General features: G+C 45.9%; 1 protein-coding gene across 3 annotated transcripts in view; it reads right to left on the bottom strand.

Moving 5' to 3' along the window:
- The window catches only part of KDM2A (lysine demethylase 2A), a 770,935-nt gene that overhangs the window by 554,337 nt on the left and 192,912 nt on the right, over nucleotides 1-23,686 (bottom strand). For all 3 annotated transcript variants that reach the window (XM_085651618.1, XM_085651619.1, XM_085651620.1), the window contains one exon: nucleotides 9,557-9,603. In XM_085651618.1, coding sequence (XP_085507744.1) covers nucleotides 9,557-9,603 — 47 coding nt within the window. The remainder of the gene's footprint in view (nucleotides 1-9,556; nucleotides 9,604-23,686) is intronic.

Below are 23,686 nucleotides of genomic sequence, written 5' to 3'. Positions count from 1 at the left end.
AGTCATCCCAGGGATCATCACTAGTGATGTCCTGAGGGCTGGGGATAAGGCTTAGATAGACCATAGGGACTGTCTGACTTTGAATATGAAAGAAGGGACTCTTCTGCGACAGCAGTGGGGGTAGAATGCATGGGAGTGTTGGTGGAGGAAGAAGTGGACTCTGTGGCAGAGACTGCTGTGATTTAGGCTGTAAAAGGGTGCAAAAACAGGCGCTTCTGCCTGGCATACTGGTCTTGTTGGAGCCTCGAGGATCAGAAACTCAATGCCGTCGTCACCAGGCATCGATGGAGGCTTCGATGTCACCTTCATCATTGAGAAGGATGTAGGAAGCTGGCTCTGAATATACTATACCAAAGTAAGATATAGTGTGCACAAAGGCCAATGGAGCCCCAAATGTTTACAGAGATAAAAGTAGATAATACCCAACTCTTTATTTGTGGTAGTGTGGGCGAGCAGTAAGGCTTTATCAGAGGGTAGTGTTAAGCATTTATTGTACACAGTCAGGCAAGAAATTATGTCACACACTCAAAGACTGAACTCAGACCAATTGTTTGTATCAAAATATTTCTTTAGTTAATTTTATTTTTTAGAACTAAGCAGGACTTGGTATAAGTAAGTAAAATGGTACTTTTCAAGACAAGTTGTTCAAAACAAGCAGGCTGGATGAAATGGACTTTGTTGCAGGTTTGTAAAATATTTAAAGATAATAAGTATTTGTAATTACTTTGTGATTACTATTGAGATTGCTCTTTAGAGTACTTTTTAGATTACTTTTTCTACTCAGTGTGATATATGCCTAGATGTTACACTGGGACATTTCCTAGAAAAAGGTAAGTCAGTTTTGCATTAAAACAGTTGCTTAGGTTTCCATACAAACTCAACTCCACACTTTGTCAGAGGAAAACAGCCGATGCAATCCTATGGAGAAAAATGAGGTTATCGGTTTGCAGGTAAGCAATCGGTCTTAGGGGTTGAGTTTCTGGGGTTACAACAAGGGTTCCCCAGAGTCATGGATGCACTCAAAAAGCGCCCTCATCGGCACTAGGGTGGCCGTGTGTAGGGTGCTGAGGCCCCATGTTAGCCTACGGGGCTAGGGGGACGTCAGTTGGCGGCTGCTCTCGGGCAAGCCACAGGGCTGAGGGAGCAAAGCTCCTAGGGTTAAGCTCAGAGTAAAGGGGGATCAGCGTTAGCACACAAGCTGCACCCACAGCAGCACACGGGTGACCGGTTGTTTTCAATGGGAATTACCGTTTTTGAATTTTGGCTGAACGCTCCGTTCAGGAAGTATTCCGGGAGGAACAAACAGCTGGATAGGTAAGTTGGAGGGTTCGGTGACGTAGGTGCACCTCAGGTCCTCTTCTCCAGGGCGCAGGGCGGTTGGATGCAGGGGTGCCTTGTGAGATCGAATTTCACCTTACCCGGCCACTAACGGTGGTGGGGTCTCCATGCAGAGGATGCAGGCGACGTCGGGGAGTCCAGGAGGGGTCAATCCATGGTGGACTCGGACTCTGGAGCGCTGGGGGACCTCGCTGGGACCAGTGGGCCACTCGGGCCGTAGGAGACGGGTGCAGTGGTGGTTCCACGCTTCGGGTTTCTTTGTCTTCAGCAGGCTTGGAGTCTTTCTTTGGAGGTTCTTTTAAACAGAGCTGCTTTTAACAGGAGCTCTGGTTTTTGTTGAAGGCAGGCAGTCCTCCCAGAGGTTCTGGAGGTCGCTGGCTGCAGGACACAGTGACTTTTGGTGCAGGATCTCTGGAAAGTCCAGATGGGCCGACAGGGCTGGGGCCTAGTCAGTTCTTCTCTGCAGTCTCCTCTGCTGGGCGTCTTCTTTCGTTGTCCTTCTTAGATTGCGAGAATCTGTCTTCTTGGTTCAGGGCTGCCCCCTAAATACTGTATTTAGGGGGCATTTTAGGGATCTCGAGGTCAGTAGCCAATCGGCTACTGACCTTAGGGTGACTACACCCTTGGTGTGATCTCACCCAACGTGGGGCAGTGGGCATAATCCCCTACTCCTGACTGGAGAGTGCCTGCCATCTGCAAAATGGCAGGCACTGAAGAGTGGGCTTCACCTCACCTCCCCCACCTGAGGGGTGGGGTTGGCAGAAGTGGGCACACCTTCTGGCTTGTTATAATTTTTCACGCCTGTCTTCCCGCAGACAAGGGGGTGAGACAAGAAGGGAGCCAGCTCCTGATAGCAGGAGAGGCTGGGGGGTCGTGTGTTTACCAGTCAGGGAACCCACCAGAGGCTAGTTGGTTTTCATGGGGCATTTCTAAGATGCCCTCTGAGTGCATTCTATAATAAATACCACATTGGCAATAGTGTGGGTTTATTGTGCTGAGAGGTTCGCAACCAAACTTCCCAGAATCCAGTAACACCATTATGGTGCTGTGGAGTCCCTAATGGCAAACCCACACCATATACTCTTTATGGCTTTACTACACTTGCAATGTCGAAGAATGGACTTAGACACTGTAGGCGTACAGTGTTCATGCAACTGTACCCTCACCAGTGGTTTAGTGCACTCAGCTGGAGGGTGTCTTACCTATACCATAGGCAGTGGGTTGCAGGCATGGCACACATGTATGTGTGCCATGTCGACTCTTCACATTTCTCTGCACCAAAACATGCAGCCTGCAATGGTAGTGTGTGTATGTTAAGGTACAGGACCTCTAATGGGGGCACAATATGTGCTGCAGCCCTTAAATGCCTGCCCTGTTCACAGTGCCCTTGGTACCTTTTACAAGGGACTTACAGGTGGCCAGAGAAGTGCCAATTAGGGGTACAAAGGTACAGTTTTGGGAAAGAACACAGGCCCTGGGAACATGATTGGCAGGGACCCAGGGCACATCAAGTCAAAGTGCAACAGAAATCTGGTAAAAAGTAGGGGTTACTGCAACAGAAACCCACTTTCTTACAGAGGTTTTCTGCATTGAGGAAAATGTTAGGGTTGACCAGGTCTGGTAGACCTGTGCAGATGCACCGTTTGGTGCTTGCTTCGAATGGTACAGGTAGTGCTCAGCACCCTTCGAGTAAATCAGACTCAATGACTGGTAGGGGTTAACACCCTCAGATGGAGGCTTATTCAGCTCGGAAGTCGACCGGATTGCAGAGTCCCTTAGCTCACCTTTTCTCATTGTTCAAGCTTAGGTTCAATGCCCAACTCATCAAGACCCTTCATCACCTCGCAGTCAGACTTGCTTGAGAATACAGTCTCTGGCCTCGGTGTCAACAGCACAGCTGGGAGACTACACGGACCAGAGTCTTCCTGAGCTTCGGTGTCAAAGGGCTTTAATTCCCTGAAGACCTTCGGGGTCACCGAGGTGCTCTGCTGAATTCCCTTCAATACCTGTGTCAAGAATTCCTGTCTTTCGAGGGGAAGAAAACGGTAACCAGCGAAAACGGACTACATCCCCCAGGATGCTTAGCGGTTGAGAGGTTATGTAAACAGGAGAGCTGTTACATAACTCAAGGAAAACACGCCCTTATGTAAACAGGAGAGCTGTTACATAACTCAAGGAAAACACGCCCTTATGTAAACAGGAGAGCTGTTACATAACTCAAGGAAAACACGCCCTATAAAGGGAGGAACCGGGAGGTACAACGCTGTCGGATATTGTGTTTACACCGACGTACCTGCTTCGTGAAGAGCAGTGTTCCGGAGTGGTGCTCCAGTAAGGCAAGAACGGAGGTAGGTCGAGTCGTTACTCCCTGGGCCGTGTCTTGCCCCATCGTCACCTGTGAAGGACCCGGAAGCTCTACCGGTAAACCATTGAGCCTCGCTTTTTGACTCGGCTGAGTCAAAGCGCAGTGGCGCTTTTGCTGGTTGGAGTCGTAACTCCCAGCCCGACCAGAGATACAGGGACTGCCAGCTGTAACGCACACCAGGAGGTGTTTGCCGCGTTACAGACTCGGAAGTCCACAGGATCGATCGAGCGGCTGCTCTCGGTTCAGTCTTCTTGCTTTTGATTGGGGTATCGGTGACGCATCACCAGGAGGTGACTCCGCGTCCCGGTGCAGTCTGAGGAAGAGGTTGAGCGGCGGCTCCCTTCAGGTAGAGACCCCGGCTAGGTGTTTCCCTGACTCCTCGATTCTCCCCAACACTCTTCGTGCCCCTCACAGCCTACCGATTGGCATTGTCGGCCATTTCATTTCTGCCCTCTGTTGGCATACGCCGGGATCGGCGTATATGCAGAGGACGGTTAGGACCATCCGTGCGGTGGGCTGGTAACGTACTTAGCCTGGAGGATTCCAGTGACTATAACTTTTGTTTATTCTTTGTATTATTTTTGCCTTCATTAAAATAACTAACCCTTCACAAGTGGTTGCGTCCTCATTATCGTGTCTGTTAAACGATCCTGAGACGTTCAGGGCGTTACAACCTGACAGGGTTTAGGATCTGAAGATGATGCAAGACAAACAGAAGGTGTTGTTGTGGTCAGGAAAGAGGCATCTGTTGCACACCTCATGGTGGTCCCCCCAATCGATATTTTGCATGGCAGCGAGAGGAATTTTGAGAAGGTGTTCATTGCATCATCCATGCAGCTTTCTCTGGTAAAGGACTGGAAATTCTGGACCCTCAACAACAGTCTTTGGTTCTGCTCAAGGTATTTACACACCATAGAGACAAAGGTATTGGGGCTTGATGGATTGAAACGTAACTGGATCAAAAAGTAACATAACGGGGCAGACTAAACGGTTTTCAGGACACAAACTAGGTGCAGAACCAAACCAGATATCGGGATAAAAAATAATCTCACATGCAGACCTTTCCCATGTGCAATGCACATAGAGAGGAGACGTTGCACCATATTTCGTGACTCAGACTTCTTCTGTGAAAAAACGAATTGCAAACGCCTGAGCCAAACACTAGACATTTATTAAGACATGCCTTTCAATCTCTAAACTCTTCTTAGCAAATGTTTTGCAGTATTGCGGTCCTCCCTGTTCCCTCTCTGTTGTGTTCCAGATGTTAAGCTAGAACAAGAGCTTCTGTGACAACCGTGCCTCCTTTATAAAAGAGATATGGGCAATCTATATAGATAAAATCCCAAATTCCACTGTCCCAGTACTACCGTCCCCCACATTTAAGAAAGTCTACCAGAGAAGAGATCACCAATTTGCCTCTGATTATGTTTCCTGAATTCATTTCTTCATCAACAAAGCTCAAGTACGGTAACCTTCAATCTCTCTCCGACAAGTATGAACCTTGGCTCCAGCCATCATTCCACCACTGCACGATTTGATCAACTCTTCTCTTGCTAGCGGTTTGATGCTAGATCGAGGGTAATGCATTGTAACCCCTTTTTAAAGAAATTTGATCTACACCGGCGGATCTGAAAAATGACAGATAACCCTACTTCCAATCTTTTCTATAATTTAGCCAAATAGCTTTCTGGCACCATGAAACACTAGGGCATTCAAATTATACAAGCAGGTTTCCAGCCAATCTACAGCACAAGTAAGTGATTCTAGTATCTCTTGGTGAAATGATTCACCAGATACCACGATTTCCTCACTGACCTGCTGCTCGACCTCTCTGCAGCTTTCTACAAACCATTCCACCTTGCTCGATAGTTTAGCAGAGTTAGACTGACTGACTTGACCTTAGAATGATTCGAGTCCTTCCTTAAAGTTATTGGCACACCTCTTTATATCTAAGAGGAGATCGTTGGCTTGTGGGGTCCCCCTTCTGTTTCAAGTGAATGTTCAGCTATTGGGCAAGCTGATAGGAAATCTTGGTTTCAAGGTCCTCTGATATTCCAATGCTATGCAATTGCTGTTGACATATGAACCTCTTTCCTTGGATTGCATTGTGCGCCGTGGAGGCCGACTCACAGCAATCCAATATTGGATGTTCCCGAAGGGTACAAGATGTGGATCTTAGGGACTGACGGACACTATTTGATTTGGTCAGTAATGCTATGTCCCAGGGAAATCATCCTACACACATGATTATAGTTAAAATCTCTGGTCTAACCAAGAACTCACTTCTGACTGCTAGCGTCAGAAAGCATGCCTTCTTATCTCTTACAGTTCTCTACTCCGAAGGTGGTCGTGGATTTTATTCTGAAGGAGAAGAACGTAACTGTAGTTGACACTTTATTTGTGCAGCTCTATACTGTTGGAACAGTGCCTCAAGGCATTAGAGTGGTTTAGATGTGAAAGATAAAGTTACAAAGGAGAACTGAGCATGCATCAAAGCAAACAAAAGAGCTATACATAAGGATGAAAAGTTACAGACCGAATGGAAACCGGGTGGGGAGTACACACAATGATATAGAACAAGTTACAAGACAATCACATGAATAGCAGCAGGGAATCAACGGTGGAGTATGTACAGTTAACCCTGAAGTACAGAGATAAGGAGAAGAGGATTACCAACATCAGTCAAATAAGGATCCACAAAGAACCAATAGTGGAAGTGAGACAATAAATAAGGGGTCAAAGGATGCACTACAAGTTTTGGTAGCTCTGCCTGAGAAAGATTGCCTCATCGTGCGTTTCTTTTTGAAAGGTGAACGTCCTTATAGTAGCGCTTCTGACCTAGGTAGGAATCAACCTAGGTCAAACTGGACTCTTTCAAGTTGGCTCTGGGGTGAAGTGTTCAGAACATTGTTGATGATGCATGTTGTCTTGTGTAAAGACCTTGACACTGCACATTTAGCAACAAAGGTGTAAACGATCTGAATCTTTTTGGGCCAAAAAAAGAGCACCGATGTGTAACACAGCCATCAACAGGAAGAGGTGTATTTTAGGAATTCAAGTAAGAGGAGAATTGCCATGGTCAATCGTTGACAGCATAAGGTGAAAGAGCAGCAGTATGCGGAGGACATACTATCGACACTATCCAATGCAGCATGATCCATCAAGCATCACATGTTCCAGGCAGCTAATCTCCAAATTGTCTGGATACTGTGTCAACTGGCGGAAGCGTGAAGCCCCGTCTTTGACTAAAACAGCAATGGCGGCCGCATTAGGGCCTCACTCGTTTCAATGGAAGGAATCCAATCTCAAATACCTAGAACTCCTGATAAATACTGGATTACAAAGAGTAGTAGAAGACAACCTGATCCCTGTGATAAAAAAACTAAACAAGACCTGTCCAGATGGGCAGCCCTGAATTTGTACTACTGCCTCAGATAACAAATCATGAACATGAAGGTTCCACCCCAAGTGATTTACACATTCAGTAGGCTTCTCCTAGTAATGCCCACCACACTAATACGAGAACGGCCAAACATGATGAAACTCTATGTGGGGAGGAAAAAGCTCAGACTGAAAATGGATACAATGCATACAAGCACGGAAAGTGGAGGATTACAACTACTCAACTTAAACCGACCCCCGCCGACTTAGAGCTATAATGGATCTCTTTTCAACTGACCACACTTAGACAAGATTCACAAAACACTAGAGAAACCAAGATGAGTACATATCGAGAATAACATTTTAAGTGGCAAGGAGAGGCTTTGGTACACTATGCTCTGGGGACAGAAATTGCATTGCATGCATGGCCCGGTGTAAAGCACACCGTCTCACTTGAGCTCATCATGCATTTTATGTAGAAGCCACATCATGGGGTAATGACGAGATTCAAATTGAAAACCAGGAACCCATATGTCCAACATTTAAAAGCAAAGGCCATGCATACAATAGAATATTAATGACAAAGAAGGTAATTACATCTGTCAAGGTTCAAGCCTCCTACGATCATGACCGAACATACGGATAGAAAAATAGGCAAGACACTGCCAACACACAGCCCTAAGCCCCTGACTGACCACTCCCCAGAAATAACTTACCTATATTCAGAGATGAGAGGAATTGTCCATTAGGTCATCTTAGTTCACTTAGATCTTCTGTTCTAGACACTACACTGTGGTTCACAACAGGATTAGATTTCCCAGTACAATGTTCCTGACTTATAGAATGAATAACACTAGAAGCGATCTTACAAGGAGAGTTTACAAGTTCCAACAAAGAGGGATTAACAGGAGAGGGGTGTGTGCTCTTGGGCCACTAGGTACAAGCAAAATAGAATCAACTGAGGAAGAAAGCAATAGAGGAAATAGGGTAAAAAGAAGGCGCCGTAAATAAGGGGCCTGCAGAGAAGTGTGCTGTAGAAATGGGAGGGGGAAACTAGAAGACATGCTTCGATGAATGCTTCTAGGATACAAGAAAGGAGGGAATATCTGGTAGATTACACTGGAGAATGGAGCAGAATAAAAAGGGTGACTTCCGTCTGGCACCATAAGACGTACTGTGAGATTTACCAGGTAAGACAAGTAGAGGAAAAGGATAGTTAAGTTTGGCTTGCAGAGGAGCGAAGGTAAGGAGGGCACCAAGAACAGATGTATTAGAGAGGCTAGGTGGTAAGGGCGACAAGATGTATGGTTTGCATGGCAGGCAAGCAGAGTTTGATAGCAGTTGAGCAACAAGTTGGGAAATGCCAACAGAGTGCAAGAGAAATCAAACAGGCAAGTAAGTATTGGACACTGACGTTAACAAGGGATGCAGAAAAGATAAAAACGATCTGAGAAAGTCTGGGCTGCAAAGATACAGATGTAAGGTGGGAAAGCTGAACATTAGAAGAGTTGATGCTATATAAGGCAGGGGTGCGGAGGGGCCTAGACAGGTCCTTTCCTTTACAGAGAAGTGTTTGGAAATGGATATTAAAATAGTTAAATTTTCATCCGGAGATTAGATTATAACCGTCCCACTGCTGTAAATACAATGAGTCAGGCTTTAATGTGAGAAGCAGAGACAGTTATGGTCGCATGAAATTCTAAAGACACAAGAAACATTCAATTATTCGCTGAAAAAACTGACCAGAGTGCTTCATTTTGAGCGAAAAAGATAATTGTTTTGAGTTTCCCCTTATGGTTGCAATGGTATAGGTCAGTAAAGATCGTTTAGTGTTACTAACTCATGACCTTATATTTCACTTTTTGCAATCTGGGTATAGACAGATTAGGTGAGTGATGCATTTCAAAAGAATGACAGTAGCTTGCCTCCACTGTGCAACTAGCATGTACGTCTGTTTCCCTGACAGAGTTCACAAAGCTTCAGATAACCCAGATGATTTTCAGGCTCAACTATGGGCTTTGTAAATACGATCATCTCTCTGCTGGATCCAGAGAAGACATAGAATTATTATAAAATACTTTTTTATTTAGCAGTCTTTCTCCTAGACTGGATCGAAGTTCCTATCTAATCTGATTGCTCCCTATAAAAAGATGTTAGATGGTAAAAGGAGTTGATTGTCAATTAAAAAGAATGTTGACAAGGACACTTTATTTTTACCACTGGTGCCTGTGTTTTTTGTTTTGTTAGCAGAGCGTGGCCACACTGTATTCTCTCCAGGACAGATCCAGCTGGGTCTGTAAAAATCCGTTTTCACCATTGCATTCTTCGCCTTGCACATTGGTAAGCACTTTCCGATCAGCTTTTCTCTGTTGCGGCACTCAATACACGATCACCTTCCTTCCTACTAGTGACAGAGTGCAGCAATTTGTGTGAATCTAACAGAAATTAAGACCATTTAGGGACAGAACTTACCCACATACATCTTCACGTCGTTCACGCTAAAGTTGGGGTGTGGCATCCTGCAGATGTAAAGAAGAAAATCATGAACAATGAAAGAAGAGATAGAAGACCAATAGACACAGGGAAAACAGAGAGGAACAAGAGGTACTGAGGCATACAGAAAAGGAAACCTAGAAGAAGAAACAGACAAACGGTACAAAGAACTTGAACAATAAAAATGGAAACAAAAGGCAAGATGGGAGAAGAAAATCAAGTTAAAGACAGGGTAAGGAATAAATTCATGTATTTGCTGTGATCGTCGGGGCGCTCCTGCACAGAGAAGTGTTTAGAAATGAATAGCCCCTTCAGACACCTGCATGGAATGTACATCATTAACGAGATGAGGATAGGTGATGTCCTATGGTCTCCTTAAAGTGGCTAGGTCTTGAGCAGTATATACTGTGGATTTTGTCATTTACTAATGACGTCCAAAAGCCACCAAGACTGCTGCTGAAAATTTAATAACTAAATTAATAACTAAACTGGTCATTTTGGGCACCACACTTAGAGAGGGTAGTTAAGTTCCAGGCTACTCTAGAGCTTGGTAGATGTTTGAAGATCAGTAAAGAACCCTCAAAAGCAAATTTCACTCGTTATATCCTCAAAGAATAGGACTTTTTTAAAGGTAATTCAATGAAGAGGTAGAGGTATGATACAAACAGGAAACCTCAAGGTGCTAGCACCTTCTGGTGATAAGATAGGAACCCAAACATTTTAGAAGTGTTCCAAGCTAGATTTTCTAAACATTGACTCTGGCCAATGATATTCTTTGGAGCGGCACACGGGTGAATGTAGAAGACCTGGGGGCCTGTCGCATTTACCATCTCATCAGCAAAATGTAAGAAAATGTGACAGAGGTGTGACCAACAAAAAAACAGAGTGTAGGAACTTTGCTAGGATATATCCTTGCACCAATGGCCTCTGAGTGCAACTCAGGACAACTCACGGGGGAAGCTAAAGCTGCTGATTTGTAGACAAAAATAGTAAACTCCTTCACAAAAAAGTGCACCACCCAAACAACAGGATTCCCTTTAACATTAATTCCATAGGGGGAAGGGGAGTGAATATGATAAAACAAAAAGCCTCGGTGTAACGGGCTTCTTGTTGGGATACTTCAGTTTAGATACTAGGTAAGGCTCAACTCTTTGCCAGGTGTTGTATGAGCTGCAGCACCTATTATGACATACCCATGGGGTACCAACTTCTAAGGCAGGTGAAATGACAATTTCCACTAGCTGTGGCAATCACTAGACTGCGAGCACCCACTAGACCCCAAGGCAAGCGTCTTGTGGCAACTGGACTTTAGGGTATGGGCCAACGACTGTAGGAAGCTGGCTCTGTATAAACTATACCAAAATGTGGTAGTGTGCACAGAGTCCAGTGGAACCCCAAAGGTAGACAGAGGTAAGAGTAGATAGCACCGTACTCTCCACTTGTGGTAGTGTGGGTGAGCAGTAAGGCTTTATCAAAGGGTAGTGTTAAGCATTTGTTGTACACACTCAGGCAGCAAATGATGTCACACACTCAAAGACTGAACTCAGGCCAATTTGTTTGTATAAAGAATATTTTTTGTTATTTTATTTCTAGAATCAAGCCAAGCCTGGTGCAGGTAAGTGAAATAAAACTTTGCAAATTCCTATGCAATTATTCACAGTTGAATGCAGGTTCGAATGCAGTTGGTTGAATTACAGGTAAGTCAACAATTCGAAATTACTTTTCAGTTACTGAACAGATTACTGTGCACATTGCTTTTTAGATTACTTTTAAGTTACTTTTGCTAATCAGTGTGATATGCCTAGATATCACACTAAGATCTCCTAGACAAAAGGTAAATAATTCACTTTCAGTACAAATGCAGATTAAGTTTTCATGCAAACCAACGCCACACTAAAAACTATTTTCAAGAAAAGCAGGCAATGCAATCCTATGGGAGGAAGGATAATCTTACTTACCCAGTAAGCATCTGTTTTTGGCATGTACAGCTGTAGATTCACATGCTTTACATACTCCTGCCATCTAGTGTTGGGTCTGGATGTTTGCAAGTTGTTTTTCTTCGAATTAGTCTTTCCAGTCACGAGGTAGGCGACTCCTCCTTTCAGTGATAGTGCGCATGGGCATCGACTCCATTGTTAGATTGTTTTCCCGCAGAGGCTCAGAATGGAGTTAGTAAGAGTAGAATAGAGATGTCCATGCGTATAGGTACCCGGGGAGGTGGGTGGGCACATGTGAATCTCCAGATCTACATGCCAAGAACAGATGCTTACTGGGTAAGTAACATTATCCGTTAAGGGCAAGTGAGCTGCAGATCACATGCTTTGCCTAGACTATACAGCACTATTCTCCCAAAGGGGTGGCTAACCTGTAGCTGTTGCAGTGGTCTGAAAGAGTGTTCCACGTACTGCCTGGGCTCTTGTTGTCTTGCTAAGATATCTACACAACAGTGCTTGGTGAATGTGCGTGGTGTAGACCATGTTGCAGCCTTACAAATGTAAACTATGGGAATGTTTTCTAAGAAAGCCAAAGTAGCCCCTATTTTGCGAGTGGAATGCGCTCTAGAGGGATTGGTAACGTTCTCTTTGCTTTTGCATAACAAGCCTGAAGACATTTAACAATCCCGCAGGCAATACCGGATTTGGAAATAGCATTGCGCTTGTGAGGTGGAGCAATAGCAACAAACAGTTGTTTAGTCTCACGGAATGACTTTGTTCCTTCTATGTAGTATAAGAGGGCTGTTCTGACATCTAAAGTTTGTAGAGCTCGTTCTGCCACGGAGTCCGGTTGAGGAAAGAACACTGGTAACTCAACGGATTGGTTGATATGAAAGGCATACACTACTTTAGGTAGCAACCTAGGGTTGGTACGAAGAATCACTTTGTCGTTGTGAAGCTGGAAAAAAGGTTCTTCTATGGTTACTGCATGTAGCTCACCCACTCTCCTCAGTGAAGTGATTGCAATGAGAAAAGCGATTTTCCACAAGAGAAATTGCAGTTCACATTTATGCATGGGTTCAAAAGGTGGGCCTATTAATCATGTGAAGACTATGTTAAGATTCCACACTGGAGCAGGTGGAAGTCTTGGTGGTATGGTATAACTATTTTTAGTCATTCCATAAAAGCTTTGATAACTGGTACTCTAAAGAGAGATAAGTGTGCCTGTTTTGCAGATATCCAGCTATCGCAGCGAGATGTAAACGGATAGAAATGTAAGCTAATTGTGACCGCTACAAGTGTAAAAATAACATATGATATTTTGTATGGAAGCATCAAGAAGATTGATATTATAACAATAAATAACAAAACACTTCCATTTAGCTCTGTACCAAGCTCTTGTAGTAGGTCTTCTGACCTCTCCTAATAATGTTCATACAGTCTGGTGGAAGATTCAGATAACCAAACTCTAGGACTTCAGGAGCCAGATCGCTAGGTTCAGTTCTTTGGGATCTGGGTGTTTGATTTCTCCATGGCTCTGTGTGAGGAGATTGGATGTGAGATGCAACTTTTGTTGTGAAACTACTGATGGCTCCAGTAGGGTCGTGAACCAAGGTTGGTGGCCCTGTGGGAGCTACTAAGATCACTACGAGGGATGTTTGCCTGAGTTTCCGAACCACTGATGGAATGAATGGGAGGCGCGCAATAACGTAGGCAAATATACCTGAACAGTTCGTCCATAGTGCATTACGTTTGGAGAGCAGGTGTGGATACCCAGAGGCGAAGCTTGGGCATTTTGCATTTTTGTGTGGGGCGAAAAGATCTATTTGAAGAAACCCCAAACTTGGAAAATACAGGAGGAGAACTTGAGGATGAAGTTCCCACTCGGGGATTTGCTGCCTCGGTCTGCTGAGAAGGTCGGCAATCTGATGATTTACTCCTGGGAGGTGTTCTGCTATGAGATAGATTTTGTGGTCTATGACCCGTTTCCAAATGTCTTGAGCTAGGTGTGATTGTTGAAGAAAGTGGGTCCCCCCTATTTTTGTATATAATACATAGCTGTCATGTCTGTGCAAACTAGGACAGCTTTGCCTACAAGGTGAATTTGAAAGGCTTTGAGAGCTAGAAACATTGCTAGCAGCTCTAGATGATCTATGTGGAGAGCTTTTTGCTTTTGACTCCACAAGCCTTGAATTGTGTGTTTTTGGAGATGAGCTCCCCAACAAGTGAGCAACGCGTCTGCTGTCAGTATTGTCTGTTAGACCAGCTGATTCCCGCAACACTGTCCAAGTCCAAACGTGGGCAACCTCATCTCTGGTATTCAGAAACTCTTGCTGGACAAAAAAAAGCAATGTAAGCTGCTTGAACGCGCCTGGAGAAAATCCTATGACCCCCAGGCCAAAATTATATTCAGGTCTGCAACCAAAAAGTATCATAAACTAATAAAAAAAGCTAAGGCCAGCTATTACACTGACAGGATTTTGTCAAGTGCAAATCAACCTAAAACAATATTCGCTATGGTGAAAGACATGACTAAGTTACCAGAAGGCCCTAACAATACGATCACTTCCAATGCTCACTGTGATGAGATTGCCACCTTCTTTATAAGTAAAGTACAGGGTATTTACAAGTCCTTCCCCTCGATTGCTGTAAGCCCCGAGTCTACCAAAGCCGAGACTCTACAAGATCTTCCACATTCTCTTTGCACTCTCCCTCCTATTTCGGCGGATCAGATGGACAGGCTGACTGCAAAAATTAAATCCGGATCCCCCGAAGACCCTGTAAAACCAGAAATGGCGCGACTTCATAAGGATCCCATTTTGTCAGAAGGTCGTATTCTGATCAATAAAACCCTGGAACTAACTACTATACCCAGATCCTGGAAGCATGCCAAGGTCGTCCCTCTATTAAAAAAACCTACCTTGGATCCCTCTAAGCCGGAAAATTTCCGACCGATATCCCTGCTGCCTTATTTATCCAAGATAGTGGAATCTTATGTAAATTCCACTCTGATTAATTATCTAGAGGTCAATAGAATTCTAGATGACTCTCAAAACGGTTTTCGGGCGAATCATAGTACTGAATCGGCCCTATTAGCCGTTACAGAGCAACTGAGGGAGATACAGGACCAAGATGGTACAGCGGTACTGGTCCTGCTGGACCTAAGTGCAGCGTTCGACACGGTCTCCCACGAGATCCTCTTAAGAAGACTGTGGGAGATCGGAGTCCGTGATGGAGCACTAGAGTGGTTTGCCTCTTTTCTGACAGACCGCTCCTTTCAGGTCCATGCTCCACCGTATAAATCAGGAAGGTTCCCGCTGTGTTGTGGCGTTCCCCAGGGATCCGCACTCAGCCCCACGCTATTTAACGTATACGTCCGCCCCCTGGCCGCATTAGCCAGAGCTCGTAACATCAAATTAACATCTTATGCGGATGATACACAGTTAATTTTTTCCTTTTCCAGTGATACAGAGGCAGATATAACTAAATTTCAGGAAGATCTATTGGCAATTGCAAACTGGATGACTGAAAATCGCCTCCAGCTTAATTCATCTAAGACGGAAATATTACTGGTCGGTAAGGAACCTCAAAAATGGAACGATCAATGGTGGCCGTCTGCATTAGGCCCTGCACCCACCCCTAAGAAGGAAGTCAAAAACTTGGGTATTATGGTCGATAACCGCCTAGACCTTGACTCCCACGCCAAAAAGGTGGCAGGCACGTGCTATGGCCGAATACGGTCTCTGAGACCCATCTTGGGCTTTTTTGAACCCCAAGTCCGTCAGATGATCATCCAGGCCACGGTGCTGTCTAATATTGACTACTGCAATGTCCTCATGCTAGGCTCCAATCAATCCACAATCTACAGACTTCAAAGAGCGCAGAATGCGGCTGCACGCAGTCTGTTCGGTCTGCCTAAAAACTGTCATATCTCCCCCATACTTCATCGTCTGCATTGGTTGCCTGCAAAGCAACGCATTCAATTTAAGGCACTGTGCCTTATCCATAAAATTCTCTACTCCTCGGGCCCAAAAATTCTGCAAAATCTAAGTTCTCTATATGTCCCTACTCGGGCTCTCCGTTCTGCAGATTTGTTTTTGGCCCACATTCCTAGGATCCGGAGAAGTAGAGCTGGAGGTCGATCCTTTAGATACCTGGCCCCAAAATTATGGAACACAATCCCGCTCGAAGCTCGTGTTATTACGAATCATCTGCTCTTCAGGAAGAGAATTAAGACCTGGCTATTTGCCACTCTCTAGCCCGACTCTGTGGCTCTTCCTACCTTTGGCCTGGTTGCTCAGTATCTAGTCTGTCTGCAAAGCGCTGGGACGCCCCGTTGCTGGGGTAGCCATGCGCTATACAAGCTACCATAACATAACATAACATAACATAACATAACAGGGTCAATGAAGGGCTGTCCTTTTGACAAGTTTTGTGGGTTCCACCACTGCAGAAAGCGAAGAGTATGGCCGTTTACCAGCACTAGATCGGTTAAGAGACCCTGCAACTGGTTCCACTGAATTTCTAAGCATTCCAGAAGGGGACGCATATGAAGCCTGGCATGGGGAACAATGATGATGCAAGAGGCCATCATTCCCAGCAGCTGCAAATACACTCGAGCTGGTAGGGAGTAGGCTGAAACTGAAGAATCAGAGCCTGAATATTGCGAATTCTGGCTGCATTGGGGAAAGACTGAGCTTTTTGAGTATTTAAAGTGGCTCCTAGATAGTTTTGAGTGTTGAAAGGTTGAAGGTGCGATTTCAACACATTGACTGTGAACCCCAGTTGGAGAAGTAACTTCAGTGTTAAGTGAGTGTGCTAGAGACACTTTCGGTAGGTACTGGCTTTGATGAGCCAGTCGTCCAAATACGGGAAGACATGAATCAGTTGTCTTCCTGGGTGAGCAGTGTAGGAAGCTGGCTCTGTATATACTATACCAAAGTGAGGTATAGTGTGCACAGAGTCCAGTGGAACCCCAAAGGTAGGCAGGGGTAAAATTACATAGCACCTCACTCTCTATTTGTGGGAGTGTGGTCGAGCATTAAGGCAGTATCAGAGGACAGTGTTAAGCAGTTATTGTAAGTAATGATCAATTGGAGCAAGCTACACTGATAACGCTCATGTTGTGTGTCTCAGAAAAACAGTTTTTATGAAGGCCCTCACCCACCAACCTAGTTGGTGGCATGCTTCATCATCGGGCCCCACCCAAGGCACCGAGTGTGCCTCAGGTGTGTTGCGACGTCTGTTTATAGCGGAGCTGAAAATGTAAGGTGAGTGTGCAGTGGTGGTGTTAAGTGTGAGTTTAAAAACTGTCCTAAGGGTCCCAGTGTCCAGAGGATAATTTATTAATGGGCCCTAGGCAGTGTTAAAAACAAGGCTTTTGGACGTGGTAGGAGGGACTTATGGTCTCCCGTGTCCAGTGTGGTCAACTAGTTTCAGCCAGGCCTCGTATTAAAAACTGGCTTTCTTCAGGACCTATGTGTGAGAGGTGATAAGGGGAACGATATATGATATATGCGTTCCTATGTGAAGCACTCGCTAAGGTGCATTAACCGTAAGAGGAGGATTTCCTCTGAGTTTGTCCCTGTAAAGAGAAGTGGACAAAACAAACACGTAGACACACACATGTAAAAGAGAATACAACTCAGGCACTTAATCAGTGGTTTCGATATATGGTGCATAAGTAGTGAGCGGAAAAACCGGCATTGTTATGCGGTTCGTGTCGGCATGAGAAATTGCTAGCCGATTTGCACTGCTATTCGGTATTTGTGCTATAACTGAAAGCGGCATCAACAAATTAAAGTGACCAAGGCAAATACTGCGACAACAATGGGATAGTTGGCTTACGTCCAAATTCCGGAAAGCAAACTCCATGAGTCCCTGGCGGGGATCCGACACAGCCTAACAGTGGCACTACTGGAAGACAATGTACGACCTGAAACACCCACACCATTGACCTGTGTCACCACTTACAATGGCATATCGAATCACGTAGCGAAAATAATACGCAAAAACTGGAGGATCCTCAACACAGGCAACAGAAACTGGACACAACCACTTTTTGCCTACAAAAAAGCGAGCAGTCTGAAAGACCGATTAGTATACCAGTTTTTGATACGAGGCCTGGCTGAAACTAGTTGACCACACCGGACGCGGGAGACCTTAAGCCTTTCCTACCACGTCCAAAAGCATTGTTTTTAACACTGCCTAGGGCCCATTAATAAATTATCCTCTGGACACTGGGACCCATAGGACAGTTTTTAAACCTCAATCTTAACACCACCACTGCACACTCACCTAACATTTTCCGCTCCGCTGTAAACAGACGTCGCAACACACCCGAGGCACACTCGGTGCCTCGGGTGGGGCCCGATGATGAAGCATGCCACCAACTAGTTTGGTGGGTGAGGGCCTTCATAAAAACTAATATGTTTTTCTGAAACACACAACATGAGCGTTATCAGTGTAGCTTGCTCCAATTGATCATTACTTACATTCCTTGGGGAAGTGAACTAGCTACCCTAGTTCCTCACTCTCCTTTGTGATAAATATCAAGCATTTATTGTACACACTCAGTCAGCAAATGAATTCACACACTCAAAGATTGAACTTCGGACCAATTTGTTTTTGTATAAAAATATTCTTTTAGGTATTTTATTTTCTAGAACCAAGCAAGCCTGGCACAGGTAAGCAATAAATACTTTACAGTAGTAATGCAGTTTGAATTGTAATTGCATATGCACTTTGTTTTGACTTAAAGTATGGTTGCAGAGAAATGCAATACTTTTTAAATACAGTACATAGACTTGAATGGGCTTTTCAGTATAATACCAGGTAAGTTACTTTTTGGATTACTTTTCTTACTCGGAGTAGTATACCTGGATACTAGTATGAGACATTTCTTGTAAATAAGTAAGTAAAATAGTTTTGGTTAAATAGTACAATTTTAAAGAATTTTTTTAGGTTTTCAAACTGCACACTGAAACTTTTCCAAGAAAAACACAGTCAATGTTATCCTATCAAGGAAAAAAGTGTTATCAGTTTTCGGGTAAGTATTCAGTAGTGGGACTTGAGGTTCTTGGGGTAGACTCGGGGGTCCCCCAGGGTCAAGGATGCACTCTATTTACACCCTCAGCAGCACTGGGACGGCCGGGTGCAGAGTGCTGAGGCCCAGTGTTATCCAATGAGGGAGAGGGGGCCTCCCGTTGTTGGCTGCTGGCGTGCAGGCCACAAGGTTATAGGAGCCAAGCTCCTGGTGTTAGGCTCAGGGTAAAAGGGGATCCTGTTTAGCACAAAACGTGTACCCGCAGGGGCGGCTGGGTGCAGGGTGCTGGTTTGGAGTCGGGTGCCCTGTTGTTTTCAAAGGGGATTTTCGGTTTTGGTTTTCAGCTGCAGGCTCGGTCCAGGAAGACTTCCAAGAGAAACCACGTCTGGTGCCCTGTTGTTTTCAAAGGGGATTTTCAGTTTTCAGCTGCAGGCTCGGTCCAGGAAGACTTCCAGGCGAAACCAACAGCTAGGCAGTTAAGTTGGAGGGCTCGGGGACGTGGGTGCACCCCAGGTTCTGTTCTCCAGGGGGCAGGGCAGCTGGATGCAGGGGTGTTTTGAGGTCGGATTTCACCTTACCGGGCCACTCGCGGTTGGGGGGCTTTCCGTACAGAGGCTGCAGGCGACATCGAGGAGTCCTGGAGGGGTCAACCCACAGTGGACTCGGACTCTGGAGGGCTGGTGGACCAAGCTGGAACCAGTGGGCCACTCATACTCGGGCCATAGGTGACAGGTGCAGTGGTGGTTCCAGGCGTGGGGTTTCTCTTTCCTCAGCAGGCTCAGAATCTTTCTTTGGGGTTTCTTCTGAACAGAACTGCTGTCCACAGGAGATCTGGTCTTTGTTGAAGGCAGTCAGTCCTCCCAGGGGTTCTGGAGGTCGCTGGCTGCAGGACAAGACGATTTTTAAAGAAGGATCTCTGGAAACTGAAGACGGGCCGGTTGGGCTGGGGCCAAGTCAGTTGTCCTCTGCAGTCTCCTCTGCTGGGCGTCTTCTTTCGTCCTTTTTCTTCTTAGGTTGCGGAAATCTGCTTCCTTGGTTCAGGGCTACCCCCTAAACACTGTATTTAGGGGGCGTTTTAGGGTCTCGAGGTCAGTAACCAATGGGCCACTGACCTTAGGGTGACTACACTCTTGGTGTGCTCACCCCACGAGGGGGAGTGAGCACAATCCCTAATCCTGATTGGGGAGTGCCTGTCATCTGCAAGATGGTGGGCACTGAAGAGTGAGCTTCACCTCGCCTCCCCCACCTGAGGGGTGGAGTTGGCAGAGGGGAGACAGAAAGGGGGCCTGCTTCTGATAGCAGGAGAGGCTGGGGGCCACATTACAAAGGCTGCCACAGCTCCCCTGCCACAGATGGGTCTTCCTGGCCTGGGGGAAGTGTGAACACCTCCGCTCATGAAAGGCTTTGTTTCTGGGTTCAGGGAGCGAAGGCTCCCACCCTAGGGGCCCAGAAACATGTCTTGTGGTGGCAGGCTGGTGTGTACCAGTCAGGGAACCCACCAGGGGCTGGTCGGTTTTGAGGGGGCATGTCAAAGATGCCCTCTGTGTGCATTTTTCATTAAATCCCACACTGGCATCAGTGTGGGTTTAATGTGCTGAGAAGTTTGATACAAAACTTCTCAGTTTTCAGTGTAGTCATTATGGTGCTGTGGAGTTCATAATGACAATCTCCCAGCACCATATACTCTTAATTGGATCATCTTCTCACTTTCAAATACTGATTCCTGTTCCACATCCAGTCTTCAGATGGGTCTCAGGCAAATTGCAATATGGATGAGCCAGAACTATCTGAAGCTTAACGGCAATAAAACCGAGGTCTTAATCCTTGGTAAGGAGAAATATCTTTGGGGCCCGCTTCATTGGCCTGCCGAGAAGGGTGCTCTTCCGCGGCCTGCCAATCATGTCCGTAACCTGGGCATCTATGTCGATGACTCTTTGACTATGCACCATCAAGCAGTCAAGGTCACAGCCATCTGTTTCACCATATTAAAATGGCTTAGGAAGATCCTTTGGATGCTACCCAACGCCACCCAGAAAACAGTAGTCCACGCCCTTATCACCTCACGGCTGGACTACGGGAATGTCCTCTTTCTGGGTGTCAATAAGGCTGTGACCCATAGACTGCAACTGGTACAGAACTCTGCAGCAAGACTTCTTTGCAGAGTCCCCAGATCCGCTCCCATTTCTGGCCATCTACGGGATTTACACTGGCTCAGAGTGGAAAATCGTATAAAATTTAAAGCGCTGAGCTACATGTTCAAGATCAAATGGGGCTCAGCACCTCAATATCTGCACTCTCTTGTCTGCCCTCATGTCACCACTCACCGTCTCCGCTCCGCCACTCTTGAAAAATTTTCGGTGCCCAGGTTCAAACTTGCCAGAATGGGCGGCAGATCTTTTTCGTTTCTTGGACCGACCCTTTGGAATACCCTCCCTCTTGTTATTCGCAAGGAAACCATCTACAACTGTTTTTGCAGATCTTTAAAAACCTGGTTATTTGACCAATAATCTTTTCTCTTCACTGTCCTTTGCATCTAGTTCCGTCCAGGCGCCGGGAAACCCTTTTTGGGTAGCTGTTGCGCCCTACAAATTCAATAAATAAATAATAAATAAATTGGTAGCACTGCACTTACAATGTCTAAGAATGGACTTTGATACTTAAGGGGCCCAGTGCTCATGCACCTGTACCCTCACCACTGGCATAGGGCACCCAGCTAGAGGGGTGACTGATCTATGCCAGGGCAGTGGGTTGTAGGCCGGCACACATGGATGTGTGCCATGTTGACTCTTCATTTTGATCTGCACCAAAACACGCAGTCTGCAAAGGCGGAGTGTGTGTGTGTGTAAAGGTACAGGGCCTGTAAGAGTGGCACAATACGTGTTGCAGCGCTTCGAGGTCTTCCCTGGTCACAGTGCCCTGGGTACCATTTACCAGGGGCTGACCTGTGGCCAGAGATGCCAATTGGGTTAGTTTTGGGGAAATAACACAGGCCCTGGGAACCTAATTGTTAGGGACCCAGGGCACATCAAGTTAAAGTGCATTAGTAGTCTGGCAAAAAGTTGGGGGGGGGGGGGGGGTTACAGCAACAGAAACCCACTTTCCTACAAGCAGCGACTACTGCCAGACATTTTAAGACTTTGGGAGCTGTGGTGACTCCAAATGGGAGTACCTCTAACTGGTAAAGCTACCCCACTACCACAAATCTGAGAAATTTGCGATAAGCGAGATGTATTGGAATGTGGAAATCCCATAATTTAAGTCTAGAGTAGACATAAAGTCACCCTGTTGTAACAGTGGGAGCACTTGTTGAAGCGTCACCATGTGAAAGTGGTCTGATTGTATGTAAAGGTTTGATTCTCGGAGGTTGGAGGGGTGCGGAGTACTGAGGGCCAATGTTATCCAAAGTACACCTGTGCGTTTTCGTGTCGGGTGCCCTGTTGGTTTCAATGGGGATTCTCTGGTTGCAACAAACACTGCAAGCTCGGGGACGAAGCTCTTCTGCAGCTGACCACCGGTTGGAGAGGTAAGTAGGGATGCCTGGGGAAGCTGGGACACCGTCGGCTGAACCACTCAAGGCCGTGGGACGTCGGGTGCTGGGGTGTCTTTAGGTGTCGGGTTTTGTTACCAACTCCGGTCATGGTCGGGGGGGGATCCTCCAGAAAGGGGCTGCAGGTGTCGATTGGAGATTCAAGGCAGTTCAGAGATCACCAGATCTCAGGTCAGGATAGCCGGGGAGACATCCTAGTGGTTTTGGGCCACTCGAACTCGGACCGTGGGCGTCGAGTGCAGAGTGGTGCAGACTCGTGATTTGGCAAGAGGCTGTTGTTGAGCAAATCCAGTACTCACAGGAGACAAAGTCTTGATTTTGGAAGGCAGGGCAGGTCCTTCGGGTTCTTGAGGGCTGCTGGCTGCAGGATACACTGGAATTTCGCTGGAGCAGGTTCGAGATTCTGACAGGCCAGGAGGGCTGGGACCAAGTCAGTGGGTGTTGTCCTCTTCTTAGTTCAGCATGGCTTCTTAGGTACTACTTCTTCTCCTCTTCTTTTTGTCGGTTCTTGTCTGAGGAGGCAAGGTTCGGGGTTGCCCCATAATTCTAGATTTAGGGGCATTACAGGTAAGTAAAGGTCGGGACCAATGGGGTGGGTACACTACCCATTATGCCACCGTCCACTGGGAGGGGGACATATGCCTCTCTCTGGTTGGCTGGGTCCCCCCATCTCCTAGGTGGCAGGGACAGAGTTATGCTTCACCTCGCCTCCCCCATGGGGGGTGCCATTTATAACAAGCACTCAATCGACTTACAAGTACATGTGGCAGCTTGATGACTACCTCCACCCCCCCCCCCACCCCCCCCCCCCCCCATTACTTTAATGCCTTGAGGTTCTGGATCAGATCTCTGTTACAGTTTGGTTGGCAATTTGTTTGCCTTTTTTTGTGAGAAACCCAGCTGTAGGGGCTAAAACCCACAAAGCTACTTACTTACAGAAAGAGTTCATTAGGGAATAAGGGAATTTATTCCATATAGGTTTATACTTGTTTCTGTAAGTCAACTACGTGTGCATTGACTGACTGCTTGTACACAACAGTAAACTTGAGAACAACAAAAGGCTGCCAAAAATACCACTAAATTCCCCTGCAGGTTATCATTGGCCATACGGCCTCATGTTCTCTCATTCTAGTATACGGGACACAGTGCTCAAAAAGTGAGTATATGTCTCTGTTTGGGCTCTAGAGCTACCATTGTCTTCAGCGCGTTTTGACATGTTAATTTTAAACTCTTTATTTTACCTACTTGCAAACAAAAAGCTATTAATCATACTCAATAGGTGCATCATGTAAAACAATTCTTCCCTGCCGAGACCCCACCATGTCTAAGAGGTCAGGCAGTGATGGCGAATCTGGGGAACAAAGCAGATGCAGACACTGGGAAGTGCAAGGAGTTAGGCCTATTTCAGCAGCCCTTCACATTGCCTGCTGAAACTCTGCTACCATCATCAAAGAAGTAAATGCTACTTCTCAGCAATCAGTTCTCCGCGATGGGACGATTCAGTCAAATTCATAAACAATGAATATCGCTATTCCTGTACAGCATTATGGAGAGCTTTAATAAAAAGGGCTCTCTCCTTTATC

Source organism: Triturus cristatus, chromosome 4_1 (assembly GCF_964204655.1).
Source record: "Triturus cristatus chromosome 4_1, aTriCri1.1, whole genome shotgun sequence".
Classification (NCBI taxonomy): domain Eukaryota; kingdom Metazoa; phylum Chordata; class Amphibia; order Caudata; family Salamandridae; genus Triturus; species Triturus cristatus.
The sequence above is the reverse complement of the archived record's forward strand: the minus strand, read 5'-3'. Positions and strand labels throughout refer to the sequence as shown.